The sequence below is a fragment of the Haemorhous mexicanus genome, chromosome 7, assembly GCF_027477595.1.
Source record: "Haemorhous mexicanus isolate bHaeMex1 chromosome 7, bHaeMex1.pri, whole genome shotgun sequence".
Lineage (NCBI taxonomy): Eukaryota > Metazoa > Chordata > Aves > Passeriformes > Fringillidae > Haemorhous > Haemorhous mexicanus.
In genome coordinates, this window is record NC_082347.1 from 14144762 (window position 1) to 14163238 (window position 18477).

The 18477-nt window shown below is 39.8% G+C and overlaps 1 protein-coding gene across 9 annotated transcripts in view; it reads left to right on the top strand.

Moving 5' to 3' along the window:
• Positions 1 to 18477, top strand: part of FAM13C (family with sequence similarity 13 member C) — an 89321-nt gene that overhangs the window by 63425 nt on the left and 7419 nt on the right. For 7 of the 9 annotated variants that reach the window (XM_059851150.1, XM_059851156.1, XM_059851149.1 and 4 more), the window contains 6 exons: positions 3651 to 3801; positions 4180 to 4245; positions 9400 to 9610; positions 10558 to 10696; positions 12027 to 12108; positions 13936 to 14147. In XM_059851150.1, the coding sequence (XP_059707133.1) occupies positions 3651 to 3801; positions 4180 to 4245; positions 9400 to 9610; positions 10558 to 10696; positions 12027 to 12108; positions 13936 to 14147 (861 nt within the window). The remainder of the gene's footprint in view (positions 1 to 3650; positions 3802 to 4179; positions 4246 to 9399; positions 9611 to 10557; positions 10697 to 12026; positions 12109 to 13935; positions 14148 to 18477) is intronic. The other 2 variants (XM_059851157.1, XM_059851153.1) reach the window with 1 other exon arrangement.

Below are 18477 nucleotides of genomic sequence, written 5' to 3' on the forward strand. Positions count from 1 at the left end.
TGCTTTCTTTTGCAAAATTTTAGATTTTTTTTTGTGTCTCAGGTCTGTCGCAAACCTGTGCCATAAGAAAAAATCTCTTTCTGGAGTAGAGAAAATGGTGTCTCTCTTAACTGCTCACCCATGGCATGATGCAGACCCAGGGCATGTCTTGTTCTATCTTATTGTTGCTTGTTTGTTCCCCATAAAGGAAGTTCTGAATTGAAAATGTCATATGCCTCAAGGCACAAATATTGCCTTAACGGATACTGCAGAGATTTATTTGTGTTCGCATAAAATGTGCCTATCTTATTTTAACCTGAACTCTCAGATTAAAAAGCTGTTCCAGTGTGACATATAAAAGCATTAATTTCCTTAGAGAAAAAAAATGGAACAGGTTGAAATTTGCTCAGTTTCTTTCCAATATGAATCACTTCAAAGGCTATTAAATGCTGAAAGCTTGGATTACTCTCCTTCACTCCCCCAGCCGATTTCATAAATCCAGTAAATCCATCAATAAACTGGGTATAATAGAATAGCTGCCTTCCTGTCTGGGAGGCACAGGAGCAGGCCCAGGGGCTGGCTGCAGACATCATTTTCATTCAGGAGCACCGTGTGGGGGTCAGGGTGGTATCAGTTTATGCAGGAAGCGCCAAACATGGGCTTTGCTCCTTACCCCTGCTCCTCACCCAACTGACTGAGTCTGAGCAGAGCTCATGGCTGGGGCACACCTGGGTCCTTTCCCAGCAGACAAGGCCATGGCACTTCAGTGACTGTGTTTTCTTAAAGTATTATCAAAAATAACAAATGGCTGAGAAGGACTACACAGTTTCTCTTCCTGTCTTTCTCTGACTTCCTATAAATATCTTCATTTTACCATTATTTGTAATGATGTACAATGCTTTTTCTCTAGTGGAATTGGCTTAGCTTAAGAACTTTGTGAGTCGCTTTAAGAGGACATACAAAGAGATAAGAAACCTTTGTCCAAGACAATTATAATTGCCTATTTTTCAAACTTTTGGGATACTCTTCTTAAGAGAAAACAATATGGTTATTTTTTCAAGGCAATTTGTGTGTCCATTTGAGATAGTGATATGTCCTTTCATTTGCATTAGCATGCATCAGGAATTACTGCATCAGAAAAACTCATGTTAGGCACCACAATGAACCTGGAATGAACACCAAATCTGAAGTATTTGAACAGAGATCTTAGCTGATACAGGACACCATAGCTTTAATTACTTCTGGATTACTACTTATACTGGATTTCCATGTAGGAGCATTCTCAAATTCAGGATGATGCCCACCATGGCCTGACTTTTCCCTCTGTGTGTTTCAGCTGTTTGCGCTGGCTTCTGGCATGTTTAGCAACTTCCTTTGACCAGCCATGAGCAGAGGTGGCCCAGGCAGGCCCCAGGGACAGGTCTGGCTGCGGCAGAGCTGTGAGCAGCATGTGAACAGGCTGCTTCTCCCCCAGAGCAGATGTGCTGGCCTTTGCTCTAAGCTGTGTCTCCTGCCACATTTCCAGTTAATTTGTGGTGACTTTTTCCTGGATAGTGCAGCGTGGCAGCACTGTAACACTCTGCTGTGGTTGAGGATAAGATGGGGTTGGTGGAACACTCCAGATTCATCATCTCCCTGGTAACATCAAGACAATCAAAGCTACTTAGTGCTTTTCCCAAATCCCTGTCAAGGGCACTCTCATGAAAATAGATAAGGTATTTCTATTATCATTATTATATGATTTTCTTTTAGTGTTTTGGCAGTGGCTGGAAATTTGCCATCCACCCACCTTCCCCAGATGGGTGAAAAATATCATTTAGAGCAACTGAATATAAACCAGCTGGTGAATAACAGCATAAGCATTGCTGAAATACAGTGTTTAACAATGTAGTCTGTGAGAATGCTTTTACACTGAACTTCCCATAAATATCAATGTGTCATAAGGAATAGTGATGCAAAGTGAATGTATTTTCTTGAAATGGGATTTTTCTTGTCAAATACTTGAAGTAATAGTCCATGAAGGTTAAGTCCTTTTATCAGACATTCACTTACTTTTTCCTTATTGGCACATTCCTATGAGTTGTCATCAGTGTTCTCCCTAATTTTCATCAGCTGTTCTCCTGGTAAGGTTCATGCTGGCATCAGAGTCCTCACTGGTCTGTAACTGGTACAGTCATCTTTTCTAGATGACATTAATGACTGTAAAGTTCTGCCTGTCTGTGATAATTTCACAGCCACTTTGGGTTTAGTTGGGATGACAGACAAGGGGAAATGAGGACTTCCCAAAACAGTGCCATATGTATGGTGCAAGTCAGCACCCTTCCCCTGACACAGAAAAGCACTGCCCCCTGATAGCTTTTAGTGGCAAGAATGTTTCCATAATTTTCCTGAATTTTATAAAAGGAATGAAAGGATAAAGGTAGAAAGTCATCCCTGATCTTAGACAACTGAGCTGATTTTTTTTAAACCAAAAGTTATCTTTGGGTTTACAAAAGGGGTGTCTTATGACAAAAATAATGCAAAGAAGTAATAAACTACTCATTACATAGGTGATGTATTTTCATATGAAGGAAATCAGGCCAATAAATCAATTCATTTTTCATTAAATGAATCAATAAATTGGTTTCAGGTGTTTCACAGAGTGAGGAAAAGAGTTTTCAGGGTATAAATTTGAGGTTTTTTTTTTTTTTTTTTGCATCTCAGATTATTTTCTTCAGGAAATGTCCTTCATAAATATGTATCACTTGAGTGACTTAATGTTATACGTACATTCTGTGTGTGCCAGCTGTGTAGTTATTAGGACAGCCTTATGTGGTTTTGTTTTATGTTTTGAGCTGTATTTCCTTTGAGATGGGAGAGCTGAATGTGTGGGGTGTGGGGAGTGATTCATTTTGCCCAGTCAGATGGTGATTAGGGCTTTCACAGCATTTCCATCACAGCGAGATGCTTGTGTCAGATCGTGCAGCTCAGTGCTGCATGCAGCGTTAAAAATTCAAATCAGAGCTGGACCACGCATGGCACAGAGGCTGGAAGTGATGTGGCAGATAACTGTCCCTGTCATTGATTTGCCTGCAGCCAGTGACAACGATGTGATGATTTTACCTTTGCAGCTGCTGCCCTGTAGAACTGGAAGCAGCCCACATAAAAGCCGTGTCTACATAATGAAGCATCTCTAAAACAGCCAATTAAAAAAAAAAATCTCTCTCCCAAGAATCCCTTGAGTGATCGTGTTGTCAGTAACTCTTTGTTCACTGCTGTGTACTGCACACACAGGCTGGAGAGGGAGATTTGATTTTTTATGAATGGTAAATGGGGAGGGACATAATGTCATCAGATCGTGATGTCAGCCCAATGAATGAAATACTTCCTTAATGTATTGCTTCAAGCCCAAGAAGAGGGACACCATCTCAGCTTGGCTTCCTGGAATAAATCGCCTCTTGCTGACAAAGTCATCTTTCCCACGTGCCATGAATAATCCATGTAAATTGGGACTTAAATAACCAGGAGTCAAGAAACTCATGGAATAGTGCACGTTTGTTCTCCCCACGTCCTCCCGGAGCTGGCAGTGGAACACCCCTTTGCAGGCGCTGCCGATGGGCTCCGGGAGTTGAAGAGCAATTGCTGATCCCTGTTGTTCTCTACCCAGCCCAATGTTCTGCTTTTGTCTGCAGAATTCTTTGTTGAAGCTGCAAGCCCTGGAAACTGATCTGTGCTCTGCATTTCTGCCAGCCCAGGAGGAAACTCCCCAGCTGCCGGCACCCAAGGACACAACCCCTACTCCAGCCCAAAGCAGTGTGCAAGCTGATGGGGCCAGTTGTGGAGGTAAGCGAGCGTGCCATGATGTGCACTCATTTGCAATTATAAAAAAGCCTTGTGACTTGCACTTTAAAATCAGGCTTGCAGCCCTCTGGGAAACAGTGCAGAGCTAATGCAAAGCACCATTTCCTCCTGCAAATGCTGTGTAATGTAAAAAGGGGTGATACCTGTTAAAAGAATGGAAATTAGCAGCTGTAACCCTCCGGTTTTCTGAGAGGGAGTTTTCCTTTTCAGAGAGGTTTTAAGAATCCCAGTTCTTTTAGTTTTAGTTTTAATATGTTATTTTTTCGCCAAGTAAATTTACTCTCTTTACTTCCTATGTCTGTATTGTGTGAGATCACCTGCCATATCATGTAATTCTATTTTTGTCATTCTTTTTGTCAGAGCAATATCACTTCATTTCTCCTATTATTGATTTTAATTTAATGCATCAGCAGAGAGATAGCGAAGGTGAGTTTTACAGCATGTGGATTTTAATCATTTATGATCCCGTATTATTACCCAGCTGGGCAAACTGTGGTGTGTTTTCTCTTCCTCTTCCCTCAATAGAGAAAGAAATAGCCCTAAGGCTCAGCACTGTTTTTGTCAATTCATGGCTTGTAGTCACAGGGCTGGCAGAGTCGTGATGCTCAATAGAAGAGGAGTCACTGCTCGTGAAAAATAGGTCAAAGGCAGTATGACTAATACATCTCACAGACAAGTGACATGAATACACAAATACCTAAGTCGTGCACCATGTATGGTTCAAATTAAGGCAGGTAGGTCAGTAATCCCTTTGCAATTGTTGTTTCATATCAGAAAAAAAATCTGGGTTAAGAAGAATTTATTTTAGGAGCTGCTTGCTCAGCATTTTCAGCAAGAAATAACATTAGGTTATTTACAAAAAAATAATAAATGATAGTGTTTTACCTAAAAAAATTCCAATGTTTGAGGTTGGCACTGGAAAAATCAAGGAACAATACATGTAGAAATTAAATTATTATGAAGATAAAGGAATCTAAAAATTCTAAATGTCCTGATTTTTTTTTTAAAAAGGATGTGTTAGTCCAGCCAGGCAAATACTTTAATAGCTCTTGGACACAGCTATGGAGCCTGGACTGAGGCTAACCTTGATGGGGATCTGAAGCAGAAACAGGTCTCATTTGTGTGCTGCACAGGAAAAGACATTCTGCAGCTCACCCAAAATCTGCACTGACTCCTTTCCTTTGTGTCAGGGTGGAAAGGACTCCCTTCCCAGTAGTTTGCTGCATTATTTTGCTCTGGTGGTTTTATAGTTCATTGTTAGGATGGTTCTTAGTTGTTTCCCCTTAATTATTTTTTGCTGTTTTGATTAGATTTTCTTTTTATTTATGCTGGTGATGATCGCTGCTTCCAATCCCTTCTCTACTCCCATTTCCTCTCTGCAGCCACATGGGGAAATGTTGCATGATGTAGCATTTCTCTTGCACAGTTTCAGAGCATGCTCTGCCACTCCAGCAGTTCAAACTCGTGCTTTAGTTAAAGCTTATCTATTTAGTGGGTCTTAATGTGCCCTCATTCCTGTTAACATCTGCTTTGTGGTTTGTGGCATTTTTAGTAACTTGACATTTTGCACAGACAGAGCTGGTCCTAATTCTGTCTCTTAAATTACTGCTGAAATCTTCTGATGCATTGAGCTGTCACATGGCACTATTGGCTATTTGAGCTCCACCTTGGCTGGAAGTCTAGGGATTTGTACCAGGATGGGAAGAGAGTTTCTAGAGGAAGTGCCATGCATGTCCCATCTTTAGTTATCAGCCTTTCCTCAGCGGATCTGGGAAAATTAACACAATCCTTCCATTTGCATCCCAGTCAACAAATTTTAGAAAAGTGTACATCAGATGGATGGAGAATGAAGATACAACAGTCTAGTAAGATGACAGGGTGCTTCAGGATGCCAATTTTAAGGGGATGAACAGTAACTTATCTCTGAGCAAAGTCAGCAATTTCCAGTTTACGTTTGAATATGTGAGAGCTGAATTAGAGTTGCCAAAGTGAGACTGTAAAGAGTTGTGATGGGTACCTAAGTTAATTTTTTTAAGGGATAATTATAGAAAAGTAGGGTGCATTTTCTGTAACTTTTGGATATGAAATTACATCACCTAAGTGCCTGCAACAATGAGCAGCTAAACCTAACTACAGGAAATCACTTCTAAATGACTTTTAAATTAAAAATTCTAATAGAGGCATTCACGGATGTAATGTGTTTAGGACTGAAAACACTACATCTGAATATTATTTTTTCTATACAATAAATTTCTGTGTATTATTGTTTCATTTGAAGAATATCACAGGCATAAATACAGGCTTGTACTATAGGACTTGTCATATGAAGTCCACCTGCTGAACCACGCTGCAGATTATCAGACACTAGAATTTGGCTTTAATTCCTGTGGTGTTCTCCTGTCAGTGCTAAGCTGCATGGAGTAGATGGGATGGAAGAGATGCTAAGAGGCAAGAAACTTGCTTGGGTAGAGGTTGCTTTAATTCCCAGTTTTGGCAGAAAAAGAGGCTAAAATTAGGCAAGATACATGAAGACAGGTAGAAGTTTGGTCAGTTCATGGGCTACTCTTAGGATAATATGTAGTGTCTTGTTTAGGATCTACACAGAAATGGAATCAGGATGATGGCCTTAAGCGTTAATTAAAAATGGAGTTGGTTAGAACTTGTCATCACCCTGAGATGTCATCACCTACTATTTTAGTAGTTGTGCCACTGAAATGAATCAGTCTGAATTATTTGCTGACCGCTTCTGACTATTTGGTAGCAATTTAATGCACTTCTAGTAGAGTTCAAACTGAACCCTTTCTTGAGCCATAGCAAAGTTGCAAGAGTATTCAAGCCTTGCTGTCAGAAGGACAAGGAAATGAAATGGCCTTTTGGAAATATTCCCAAATTATAAACATGCAGGTTGTCTCCCTTTTGTTTGCTAGGAGAACAAAAGAAACTCCTTGAACTGTGTGTGTTTGGTTTTACACTGGAGCTCCACCAGCCACTACTTTTCCTGTGTATTTATCTTCCAGGTGTGCTTAGCCTTGAATGTGTGCATTTCTTCCATTTCTGAGACTGGGCTGGGCCTATAAAATTGTCTGGTTGTAGATGTGAGGAGCAGCAAATGTCTGTGACCATATGGTTTAGCAGTGGTACAGACTGTCTCCTGCATGAAGGACATTTTTAGGTCCACAGGAAGTCAGAGTTCAAATGTTGGAAAGTTATTTCCTTCACTTATCAAACACAGACTGGCTGATCTTTTCATCACATCATTTTCCTTTCACAGTGAGGGCACTGATACCTAATACTAATTCCTTGTAATAACAGAACATGAAAAACTGTGCAATTGTTCTTAGTTACCCTATTTCCCAGTGATTACGTGTTTCTTGAAGTTGAAAGATGGTAAAATTAAAGCAAGGGAAGCCAGGTTCTTCTCACTGACAGTACTGTTATTCAGAAAAAAACAATCCAGAAACAACAACAGATCAAAACCCAAACAAAGGTATTAATTTTAAAAAATCTTAAAGGGTAAGGAAAGAGTACTTTCCAAAAAGAGAGAACTCTTTTCTTTGCAGAACACCAATTATTCCAGCCATTGTCACTGCCTGTTGTCAGTGTCCATGATTCCCCAGGACTGCTCAGTGCTCCACCCCTGCTTCTCCTAGGTGCCTTCCTGGGGTCTCTCTGTGGGAGAATTTGAATCTCATACAAGGTTTAGCAGATTTGGGTGTTGCTCTGGTGTCTTGGAGAGCTGAATTTGACCTACAGAGTATGAAGTACTTAGAGGAAGGATGCAAGGGTAGGATTAATAATCAACTACATTGTCTCATTGTGAAAATGCTTAACATAATTATAATTGATGATGCTGGTAAGAGTAGCTGAGCTTATAAATACAAGAGTCATGTAACTTTTGCTTGACAGGCTAAACTGTGATTATACAATATACAGTAGGATTTTTTTTTATTGTTTGTAAAGAAAAAGCAGTTGGATAGTGTCCAATAAAATTATATTTGAGCCATTGTAATTACTATTTTTTAGAGAAATATAGGGTTTTTTTGGAAGGGCGTCATTCAGACCTGGTTTTTCACCACTGTCACAGTGTAGCAATAGGGATTGGCAGTTTTGGTATTTGTTGGGAAGAGGGCAAAATAAGATGTACTACAAAGGTTCCATTCAAATCCTGGAAAAAATACTCACTCAGCATGGGAATGTGATGTCCCATGTGTACAGCAGAAAATCAAAAGTGAAGGTAAAAGAATTTAACTAAACCTGCCAGTTCTTCTGTGAGTAAACTCATGTACAGTTGTTTTTCAGGGCAGTTTTAGACTTCCATTGAATAAAAAGATTGTGTGAAATGTATGAGAATGCATGATTTATGACAAATATAATACTGATTTGACACACATGCTGCCTGGAAATGTAAAATAATAGATATTAATTAAAAAGCTGTATATATCAACGGGCTTAGAAAAAAAAGAAAATAATGTAGCTGGTGCAAAATATAATGTACTGTGGAAACTGCTGTAGGAGAACCTGAGTCAGGGCACAAACTTTGCTTTAGCAAAGCAAGGGAGAAAAAATTTTGGGCGAGAACTTTTAGGAGATTGTGGAGTTTTTCCCTAGAAAGTATAATTTGCATTGAATCCCAATCATCTGACAGCAAAAAACTTGATTAGATTATGCATCTTCATGCATTTCACCTACTGAGGGTGAGGAAGATGATTCAATATTGAATATTGAATATTCCCTTCAATGGGCTCAGGAAGAGTACAGGAAGATGAACCCCTGATGTTCCCTAGGTAGGCCCTGTAATGTGCCATTATTTTTCATGCTACTCAGAAACAGAACCAGTGTGATGAGGTTCATCAATTCCTAATTTTTCTAGCTTGACCATCACTATTAAACAGATTTTACCTTTTAAGGCATCTGTGATGAGGTTTGCATTTACAGTCCAAGACATTGTTAACACCACAAGCATTGTTAGTACCACAAGCATAACTCCTCCAAGAAGTTATGCCCATGACCTTGAGTAAATAAACTGAGTGTTCTTGCTGGTGGTTGTTATTTTCATATCCTGTGTTCTTTGAGCCAAGGATATGTTACTGTTACCCAACAAAATCCTGCAGGATGCTGCAAGCAGCCCTGCAAGTTCTTACCACCAGGACATATTATATTTTTGACCGTCCTTTCTCTTCACCAAGGGACTAAATGAAAAATCACAAAATTAAATTTATTGTGGGCAGTCATCATCTTCTTTGGGAAAGTGGCTTTCAAAAGCAAACAGATCTATGAAAATACAAGTAATGCTTCTATTCTGGGAAACTCTCCATCTTTACTTCATAGTTTATAAATACACCCATCCACCTCCTCCTGTGGAACTCAGAAAGGATTTATGTGAAGCCAGTGGCAGTACTTCTATTTTCTCATCCTCAGTGCTGTGTCCACCCTGCATGCAACACTTTGCTGATCTGTTTGCTGCTCACTTTGAATACTTATGTTTGGAATACTTCTGTAAAGACAAATTTTTATTGACCTAGGTGGCTATACCCCATGTGAGTGACCCTCTGTCCACAGTGATTTCTACTTTCTTTCTAGAGCCTGTGCCAGCCCACAGGGACTGGCAGAATGACATGGAGAGCAGCCCACAGGAGCATCACTCCCTAGGGACCAGCCGACTGCTGTATCACCTCACAGATGGAGACAATCCTCTCTTGTCACCACGCTGCTCTATCTTTAGCCAAAGCCAGAGATTTAATCTAGACACAGAGTCTGCTCCTTCTCCACCAAGTGCTCAACCTTTCATGATGTAAGAAAATCTATTTTAATTCTTATGTATTTCTGTAATTCACAACCTTTGACTCTTCATGGCTTTTTTTCAGTTCTTGCTATGTCATAAAAAGCAAATGTTTGTATTGTGGTGTATTGTGAAGTGGATAATTTGCAACACCAGAAATAGGAACTAGTGTTTCCTCAGTCATAACAGTGTACAATATTTTTTTGAAGTCTTTGTTAATTATAGTTAGCAAGGAGTTTTAAATGTTAGTAATTAGAATGATGAGTGAACACAAGATAGAGAGGGCTCTCTAGGTATAATACTAAAAAATTCAGCTGTAATTGAGCTGCAACTCGAGTCACTGATGAGGGGTGACAGTGACATAAAGCATATGAATAGTCCATGTATGTGATTTCCAGAAACCAAGCTGTGAGTTTCAGAGAGAAATCAAACTTTCTTAAAAGCTTATATACAGAGCTTTAGCTTCAGCTGCATATGGATAATAATCAGCTCTATTGACTTGCAGCTGTAAATAATCAGAAACTAAATTATCTTCAAAATGATAATGTTTATTTCCAGTAATGAAAAACTCCCTGAGCTTACTTTTAGAAATTGTGTCACCACAGTCTCCTGTTATACTTGAAAGATTTGTGAATAAAGGTGTGGGTGTTAAATGTAAATACTGGATCAGGCTTTTGCCTACTAAATTAATTTTTTGAAATATATTCAGAAATCCCACAATTAATTAAAAAAAAAGAGAATGAAAGACAGATGGTGAACCCATTAGAATACTCTAGGGGTACCTTCAAGCAAAAGCAATTATTTTATGCTTACTTTCTAAAACTAAGTTGTCTCTATCCAGTGAAAGAATAGAATAGCCATGAATTCTGAAATGCTGAGTGTGAAGTGTGCCTGAAAACAAGGCAGGGTCCATTATAGCCAGCTCTTAGATCCCACAACTCTGCTTTTGGCTTTTGCAGGCCCAGAAGTTCTTCCAGGTGTAGCTGTGAAGACTGCAAAGAACCACAGACAGTAACACAGCTTACCAAGCATCTTCAGAGCCTCAAGAGAAAAATTAGGAAGTATGAAGAAAAGTTTGAGCAAGAAAAAAAATACCTGGTAAGACAATAATTGAAAAGGTAAATACTCCAAGAGGGAGGCAAGAACCCCAGTGTATTTAAACTTATTCATTTAAAACAATGTGAGATAGGGTATTTCTGGTAACATGAAACAGGAAAAACTTCAATGAATATCTTTTCAGCATCTTTCAGGGTCTGCAGTAGTTCTGAGACTCGTCATTTTCTTTGGATTACCTTTGTTGCAAAATATCCATCTTTGAGAAGTGTGAATCAGTGAAACATTGCTGACAGGCTTGTGAAACAAAATTGTGCAAAAGGTGAAAAGCTACTTATTTGCTTTGTAGGAGTCATTTGCCTGGAAACTTGTTCTGCTGAGCAGATCCCTTCATTCAGGCAGGCTCCTATGAACCTCCAAAGCCTGGGGCTCTGTACAAGCTGATGGTAAAAATCAGAGAAATAAAACTTGTGGGGGTTGTTTGAGGTCAGTGGTGAGTGCTGTGCTGGGAATTGTGCAGTATAAAAATATTAAAACATACCTGATGCTAAGGAGGTGTACAACACAAACCAGAGAAGTTTGTGACATTTTATGACTATATTAAAATTAAGCAAATGGTATATTACCTTTTAATCCTGTTAATGGCCAAAACCTTGTGCACTGTGGGCATCATATGCTCCTAGGAGGACAATTTCATACCTAAACAACCCTCACAGTATGTCCAGAAAAGAAATTATTTCAGAAGCTTGATTTTGTGAAACTGTTTTGCAATTTTATATATCTGAGTTTTGAAGATTCAGTGTAAATTCACTTTAATTTGCAGGCAATTTCTAAATGTAAAATAACCACTGATCTACAAAGCCTTTGTTGTTCGTTTCTTTTCAAATCGCTCTTGCACAGAATTTTTCATTTGATTAATTAAGCAGGTCAGTTGAAATTCTGAAAATGCTGTATCCCAAGAGAATCCTAGTATTATAGTAAGAGCTTATTCCTGCAAAGGACAGAGAGCTTCAGTTACCATCCTGGAAATCACCATCCTGGAACTTGACTAAAATTAGGTATTTGATCAATCCTTTTGAAGTCACCGAAGTTATTTATCCAATTAGTCAGAGACTGAAACGTTCACTGCTGTCCTTTTTGGGATCAGAGACACAACACTCAGATCCTTGTGGCACAGTGTCACAATGGGGAGAGATAAGCCATGACAAATTAATGCCATGATCAAGCCAGATGCTCTGCATGACTCTGATAGAGTGCAGTCAGAACTACGGACATTTTGTAGCACACTGGGGGTGGGGAGGTTTTATCTGTTTGATCTTTTAACTGTCAGCTCCTTCTCTTTCTTTACATTCTTTACATTTTCCTTTGCATTCAGCCTTCTCATGGTGACAAGACTTCCAATCCTGAGGTTCTGAAGTGGATGAATGCTCTGGCCAAAGGTCGGAAGCAGCTCAAAGGTACATAATAGAGTGTTGTGTCCCTTTGCTGCTGAGGCTTTTGGAAGTGGGAGTGTACCTGGAACCTTTTAAAGTCAGTTTTCTAACCTCACTGCTCTGCTTATTTTTCACAGTGTGTGGCAATAAGTCTCCCAATGGCAAGAAAGATATTTTGTGATATGGCTTGCCTTGATTCCTCAAAGCAGGGATTAAAGGGAGCCAGTTCAACCTCCATACCAAGGCTAGAAAGGGGAAGGGGAAAAAGCCATCGTCTCTCCCTCATCACTCTAAACATTCATGCAAAAGGCAATGCTGTTCTGAGCACTTTCATGAAGGTCTAAAACACAGAAGTTAAAAGTTTCCTAGTAATAGCACAAATGTAGGTACAACTGTTTCTTTAGGACTGAGGATACACATCTCTAAGGATTTAATTTATTTTGATCATAAAAACAGATCTTTCCTTAATAATAAATTTGGCCTTGAGGGTCAGGTTTTGCCCTTGACTGTCTGCATACCACTCCATTAACATCTGTGGGTGTATCAGATGCTTTCCCTTGGAGAGTCTGTAGCCAAGACTGATTGATTTTTTTTTTTTTTGAAGGCTATTTATAATTTATCTAAATCCTTTTTTTACTCTGTTTTAAATGGATTCTCACTACTAAATAAATTGTAGTATTATCTTTCATCTCTGTTCTGGATGTAGTTAATAATGTAGATTTAGAGGATGTGATTGTGGTAAATAAAGAAGTAGAAACTTATCTTTCAGTAAATTTCTTCTGGAAATTCTCCCTTGACTACTATCCTGTATGACTACTAGATGATGATGATGATGATGATGATGATGACGACTATTATTATTTCCCCTTGAACTCTGTGTTGCAAGTCCAGGAAGGGCAAATGCAAAGAAATGGACAATCTGTATGGTTCTTTTCTGAAGATTGTATCTCTGACTCAACTGCTCAACCTCCTGTCCAGAGGGTCTAGGTTTCATAGATCAGCCTCACTTTCACACCCCAAATGCCTCAATCCTGTGACAGCCTTTGATTTTTATTGCCCTGAATATTGGGACTGCTTTTAAATGAAGCCAGATTAATGAGGTTCACATGCCAAGTACAACTGACATAGAAAACACTCAAATGTTTGTAGATCCTTCTTCAAATTTTCAAGGCTTGTCTATCCTTTCTAGCTCTATGGGTTGACTAAAAATTACTGGTTTTCCCCATAAAACTGGCCTATATGCTCAGACTGTCACAGCTAAAAAATTTACGTTACTGATTCTGCATGGATTTCAACAAATTTAACACAGGTGGGGACATCAATCTCCTGCCTTGCCCAAGGTCCTTCACCAGACAGGTGTATGCTTGGAACAAAATCTGGTTTTATGGGAGGTAATTCAGATTTAAATTCAATTTCCTTGTTGCTTTGTGCAGGTCCCTGGAGCTCCAGGGGCTTTGGCTTGGTGTCAATATAATAGAGTTACATGCTTTATCACATCCAGGCAGGCTGCTGACTGGGAAGCTTCTGTCTCCTGCTGGGGTGCTCAGGTGCTCTTCTGCCAAGGGAAGTCATTCAAGAAAGGGGTGGCTTCCCCTTGTGAAGACCACTTGAGCAGCTGGGTTGGCATGGCAGGGTGGCCTCTGGAAGGGAGAGGGACAGTTTAAATTGCTCTAGGAAGCAAAAGATGTTGCACATTAAAGTGAAGCAGAATTACTTTCCTACATGCCTGTGGTATGATAATTGTTAGCAAGGAGTAGGAAAGTTTCAGGTTTTTTTCCCCTGGTAGTGTCAGAGGAAACTCCTTTGCAAATACTTCTAATCTATTTACTTGCCATGCAATTTGCCTTTCAGAGCTGAAACTCAGAATGTCAGAAGAGCAAAACTGTACCTCCACAGTGCCCCAAAGAAATGAGCAGTGTGAAGGCAGTGGCACCTCTAAAGAGGCTGGCACACAGGAGGTCACAAGCATGGAACCAGCTCCCTCAGTGGAAGAAACCATGGAGAGTGTGTTGAGACGACTAAAGGAGAAAAGACAACACTTCAACCTTCCTGAGACTATTAAGGTATTTAAGAAGCATGGCTGTTCCCTCAGAACTCTCTCCTGAGGCAGATATTGGTGTGTGGCTGGCTCAGGGTGTGCCAGGGAGTGCACATCCTCCGTCTGCTGGCACTGCAGTGCATTTTCTCTCTAGTGAGCTAGGAGCTCCAGAGCAGTTTCCAGAAGTGACTCTTTTGAGAAGAATTGCTGAGGTGCAGAAGGCTTGTTCAAGCAGTGCTAAGTATTTTCTGCTCAGAGAAACTGAGCATGTTTCTGCTCATGTGAAACCATTTGCCAGGCACTGCAGGAACCAGCTGACATGAGGCTGTGTGCCCAGAACTGGATATCTGGTGTACTGAAAGTGGCGGCAGCACAAGCACCTTGAGTCCACAGAAACTGTGTGACTAAAAACATTCCTGAAGGTATTTTGATGATAAAGATCCCCTCTCAGCTGAGAAATGCTGAAAGCCTCTGCAGAGTCAGTAGCATGCACTGAGGTGACAGAGACAGCACAACCATTCCGACTGCTTTGCTCTCCTGACCTTGTACATTTGTGCTGATCCTGCCCCTTCTCCCCCATGTTCTCAACTACTCTTCTGAATGTAGCAGCAGTATTCCATGGAACATGATTGCTTGGCTGGGAAATCAGTTTTTGTTTTAAAACTAGTACACAAATTAAATTTTTGCTGTGCCTTCACATTCCTGGCACAATATGGGGTTCTCTAAAACAATATGTACCATCCAAAGACCCCCCCTTCTGGGGACTGTTTTTGCTGTCAGAGGATGCTGCTGCTATAATGCTATTACAGCCAAGAAGGACAGAAAATTCTGCCCTCAAAGGTACCTAAATCTCAGTGTTGCCAGTAACATTTAGACTTTGGCTGATGAATTAGAAAGGTGAAGGGGTGAGAAGGTGAAGTACCAAATGCTAAACTATGCAAGAACTAAGAAATTATTCTGGGTGGATTTCAGTAGCAGGGAGTATCCAGAAGAGATAATTTTTAATTTTTGTTTTGTTTCTATTCTTGGTTCTCAAAAAACTATTTGCTATATAAGAACCAGGACTGTGCATAACAATGCCATACTCCTCAGATCTTGGGTGCTACATACAGGACTGATTATTTAACTGTTTCTTTTTATGTGCTACTTTTTTAGAAAGAGAAATGAAATGGAAAATGTGTTTCATAACAGAAAACAAACAAAAAAAAAGCAACAAAACCATGCTATTCTGTACATAGCTCTAACATCCTAACAGTGCAGACTGTAAGATAATATTTTCAGTCATTAATTTTTTTTATTAATGGGGTGAGATCAGATGACACCAAAACAAATATCTTTGACAAAATCCAGTTCAAAAAACTTTCTTATAAAAGTAAGTGGGTATCTGTCCCACTAATTTTTCAATTTTTTTGGACTTCCCCTAATTTTCCAAGAGAACCTTCTAAATTTAGGAAATGGCAGTGAGGGCTTGAAATATTCTCACAAAAAAGGAGGTAATGTAAATTAAATGTTTGCACATGACAATATTTTCAATTTTTTTTTTAGATCCTATGAATTTTCTTTTTGTTTTCCTGTGGAGAGAACTTGTGTTTTTAAAACTATTAGCAAAGGTGCTTGGTAACAGTTATCAAAACTGCCGGGGAACAGAGACTTGAGCAGGAATAACATGAACTCAAATTTATCTATTCCAAAATGATATATTTTAGTAGCTCCCTAAGCATAACATCAAAAAAGATTGGATTTTGATTATGAGTCATCCTGGACTTTTGGGAGAGAATGAGGTTTGTGGCTCCGATGATGCGAAATGAATCAAGGATGTCTGTGGTAACAGCAGAGATCAAAGGCTTCATTTCAGCTACAAATAACTTTGGTGTTACTGTAGATATATTTTATGTGCAACATTTTGTTTTCTACAGAACATTTAGATCCTGCACTAGAATCTGAGCTAGATTAATAGTAAACTAACTAGCAGCTAAACGTTTCTTTTTTTGGGGTATTTAGTTATTTTGGACAAAGATAGCATTTCCATGAAAGCCTGCCAAGTTCTCCCCTGAAGTTCACTGTGCAAAACCTCTAAAGCCCTGCTGAAATACAAGTGAGAGCATGTGTGTCCTTAGAAAGGTGCAGAGTAAGATCCCAGTATGTCTAAAGAGCACAGAGCACAAAGCCTGAATAGGAAACAGCAGAATATGTTTCCAGAACCAAACAGCCCTCCTGCAAAAAGCCTGTGAGTAAAGTCATTGAATGAGAAGGCAAAGAGAAAATTGGGGTTGGCCTGTGCATGGCTCAGTACCTCACAAAGGGGTAGCCACCTGTTATTGTTTGTATTACATAAATTGCCACCTCCCAGTAATATACTGGGAGATGGTAATTTATGTAATAGTTCACCTTGGGTTTAGCTACAAGGCTTTAGGAAAAAAATAAAGATTAAGAGCATGAATGTAGGAGTTCAAGAGATAAAAAGCAAATAAACACAATTTTTATAATACTACTGAAAAAGCTGCACCAAATCCCCCAAAAAACAAGTCCAAGACCCAACTCCCAACTTGGAATCCAATGTGAGTGTTGGGTGGCTGGGGCTGTGACTGTGCCTCAGTCCCCTGGGGGAGCAGCAGCTCTGTGCTGCTCAGCTCTGGCTCACAGCCTTTCCCAGAGGGGTAGGGTTGGAGCTGGCCTGATGGGAGCTGGCACTGCTCTATGGAGGTGTCATGTCACTTGCTGCCTTTCTTTATACTTTTTGTTTCTAAGTTTGTGTTAAATGCTGCTTTGTAATGAGCCACCACACATCCCCAAGTGACAGACCAAGGCCCTGGGAACCTGACTCTGTGCCTGCATGGAAACAAAGCACTGCCTTTCACAGGGTCTGGGCAGGCCCAGCCCTCACTGGACTGTCTGTCCTTCTGTCCCCAGTTTGTATTTTCTGTCTGGAAAAACAACAGTGACCGTTAAGGCATAAGCATGCAGGGAACAGAACAGATTAGTAAGGAAGATAACTGTACACAGCAGTTTGTATGCTTCTGTTCCAAGTTATGAAAACCAAACTACTACCTTATCTTTAGGTGAAGTCCTCCTTTTCTTTCTTTGTATATGACAAATAACTTTTGCCTGCTGTATGAATGTTTGCAGCCTGTCCCCCAAGGCTTTTCTCAGACTGGCTCCCTTTATGTATCTGTCTTCTCATCATTGACCCACTTCAGCTCATATTCTCCTTGGCTATGAAGCAGTGTTTCTATTTAATTAGCTTTGAATCTCCTGCTGCTGTACGTAGCCTACAGTCCTAAGATGTCTCAGACAATTCTGTAGTTTGTGACTCCAGCTGCCTTCTCTCATTTTGAAATTATCAGCTATTGCTTAGCTGAATACCAACCTGTCTTGAGATTGCTAATAAAATGAGCTAATGAAATAGGCTCAAATGCTAAGCCCTCTTGAGATCGTTTCTCTTGTGTAAAATCAATATTAATGATCACCCCATTTCTTCCCAACCATTCAGCTGCTCCAGGCTTAATAGTTTTTGAAAGAATTAACCTTGTATTAATTGCAGAACTAGCTATAAATAAACAAATTAGCTGATTTATAATATTCCTGCATTCTAGTTAGCAGCTCATCTCTTAACATGAATGACAGATGATTTCAGAGTGATTAACTCATGCAGACCTTTTAGGAAAATGTGATTAGCAGTTCTGATTAATGGCTCTGTGCTGTTTTTGCATTTGAGCATCAAAGAAAAAAGGATTTGCTCCTGTTGAAGTTAATAGCAAGGTGCTCTGATATTAGAAGAGTGTCACTTCAAGGTTGATTTATTTTTAAAGGTAGGGTCTAATTAGTAGTCACTTTTTAGTTGTCACTACAAGCCCCCTTGCCATCAGTTCTCTGCAGAAAGTCCCCCTGTGTGTGTGCCCCAAGTCCATGGTTCTTCACATGACTTCATCTCCCCCACATCTCAGAGCACCTGGCCCCTAATTCAGGTGGCTCTGTTGTGACCTGGCAGAGACTGTGGGAAATGACATTCACATCCTGTGTGCCTTGGTGTTCTGGCCCAGGTGAAAATATGCAACTGTCAGGAGCAGCTCTAGCTGGGGAAAGGAGGAGACAAATACTTCTTACACTGTGTGCTCCCTACAGCACACACCTGGACAAATACTGATTATTCACCAACACTGAAAAGTCACTGTTCTTTTGGTACCAGTGATTCAGACTGCAATCTTTGAGCATAAAGAAGTTGTTTACCATTTCAGGTTGGGTTTGCATTGCTAGATCTTTATGTTCTACATTCCCTACCAGCCAAGGCAAATCTATTTCTCTTTCTTGATGAATCATAAAAAAGTTGAGGAATGATCTCTAAACATTTTTTCAGG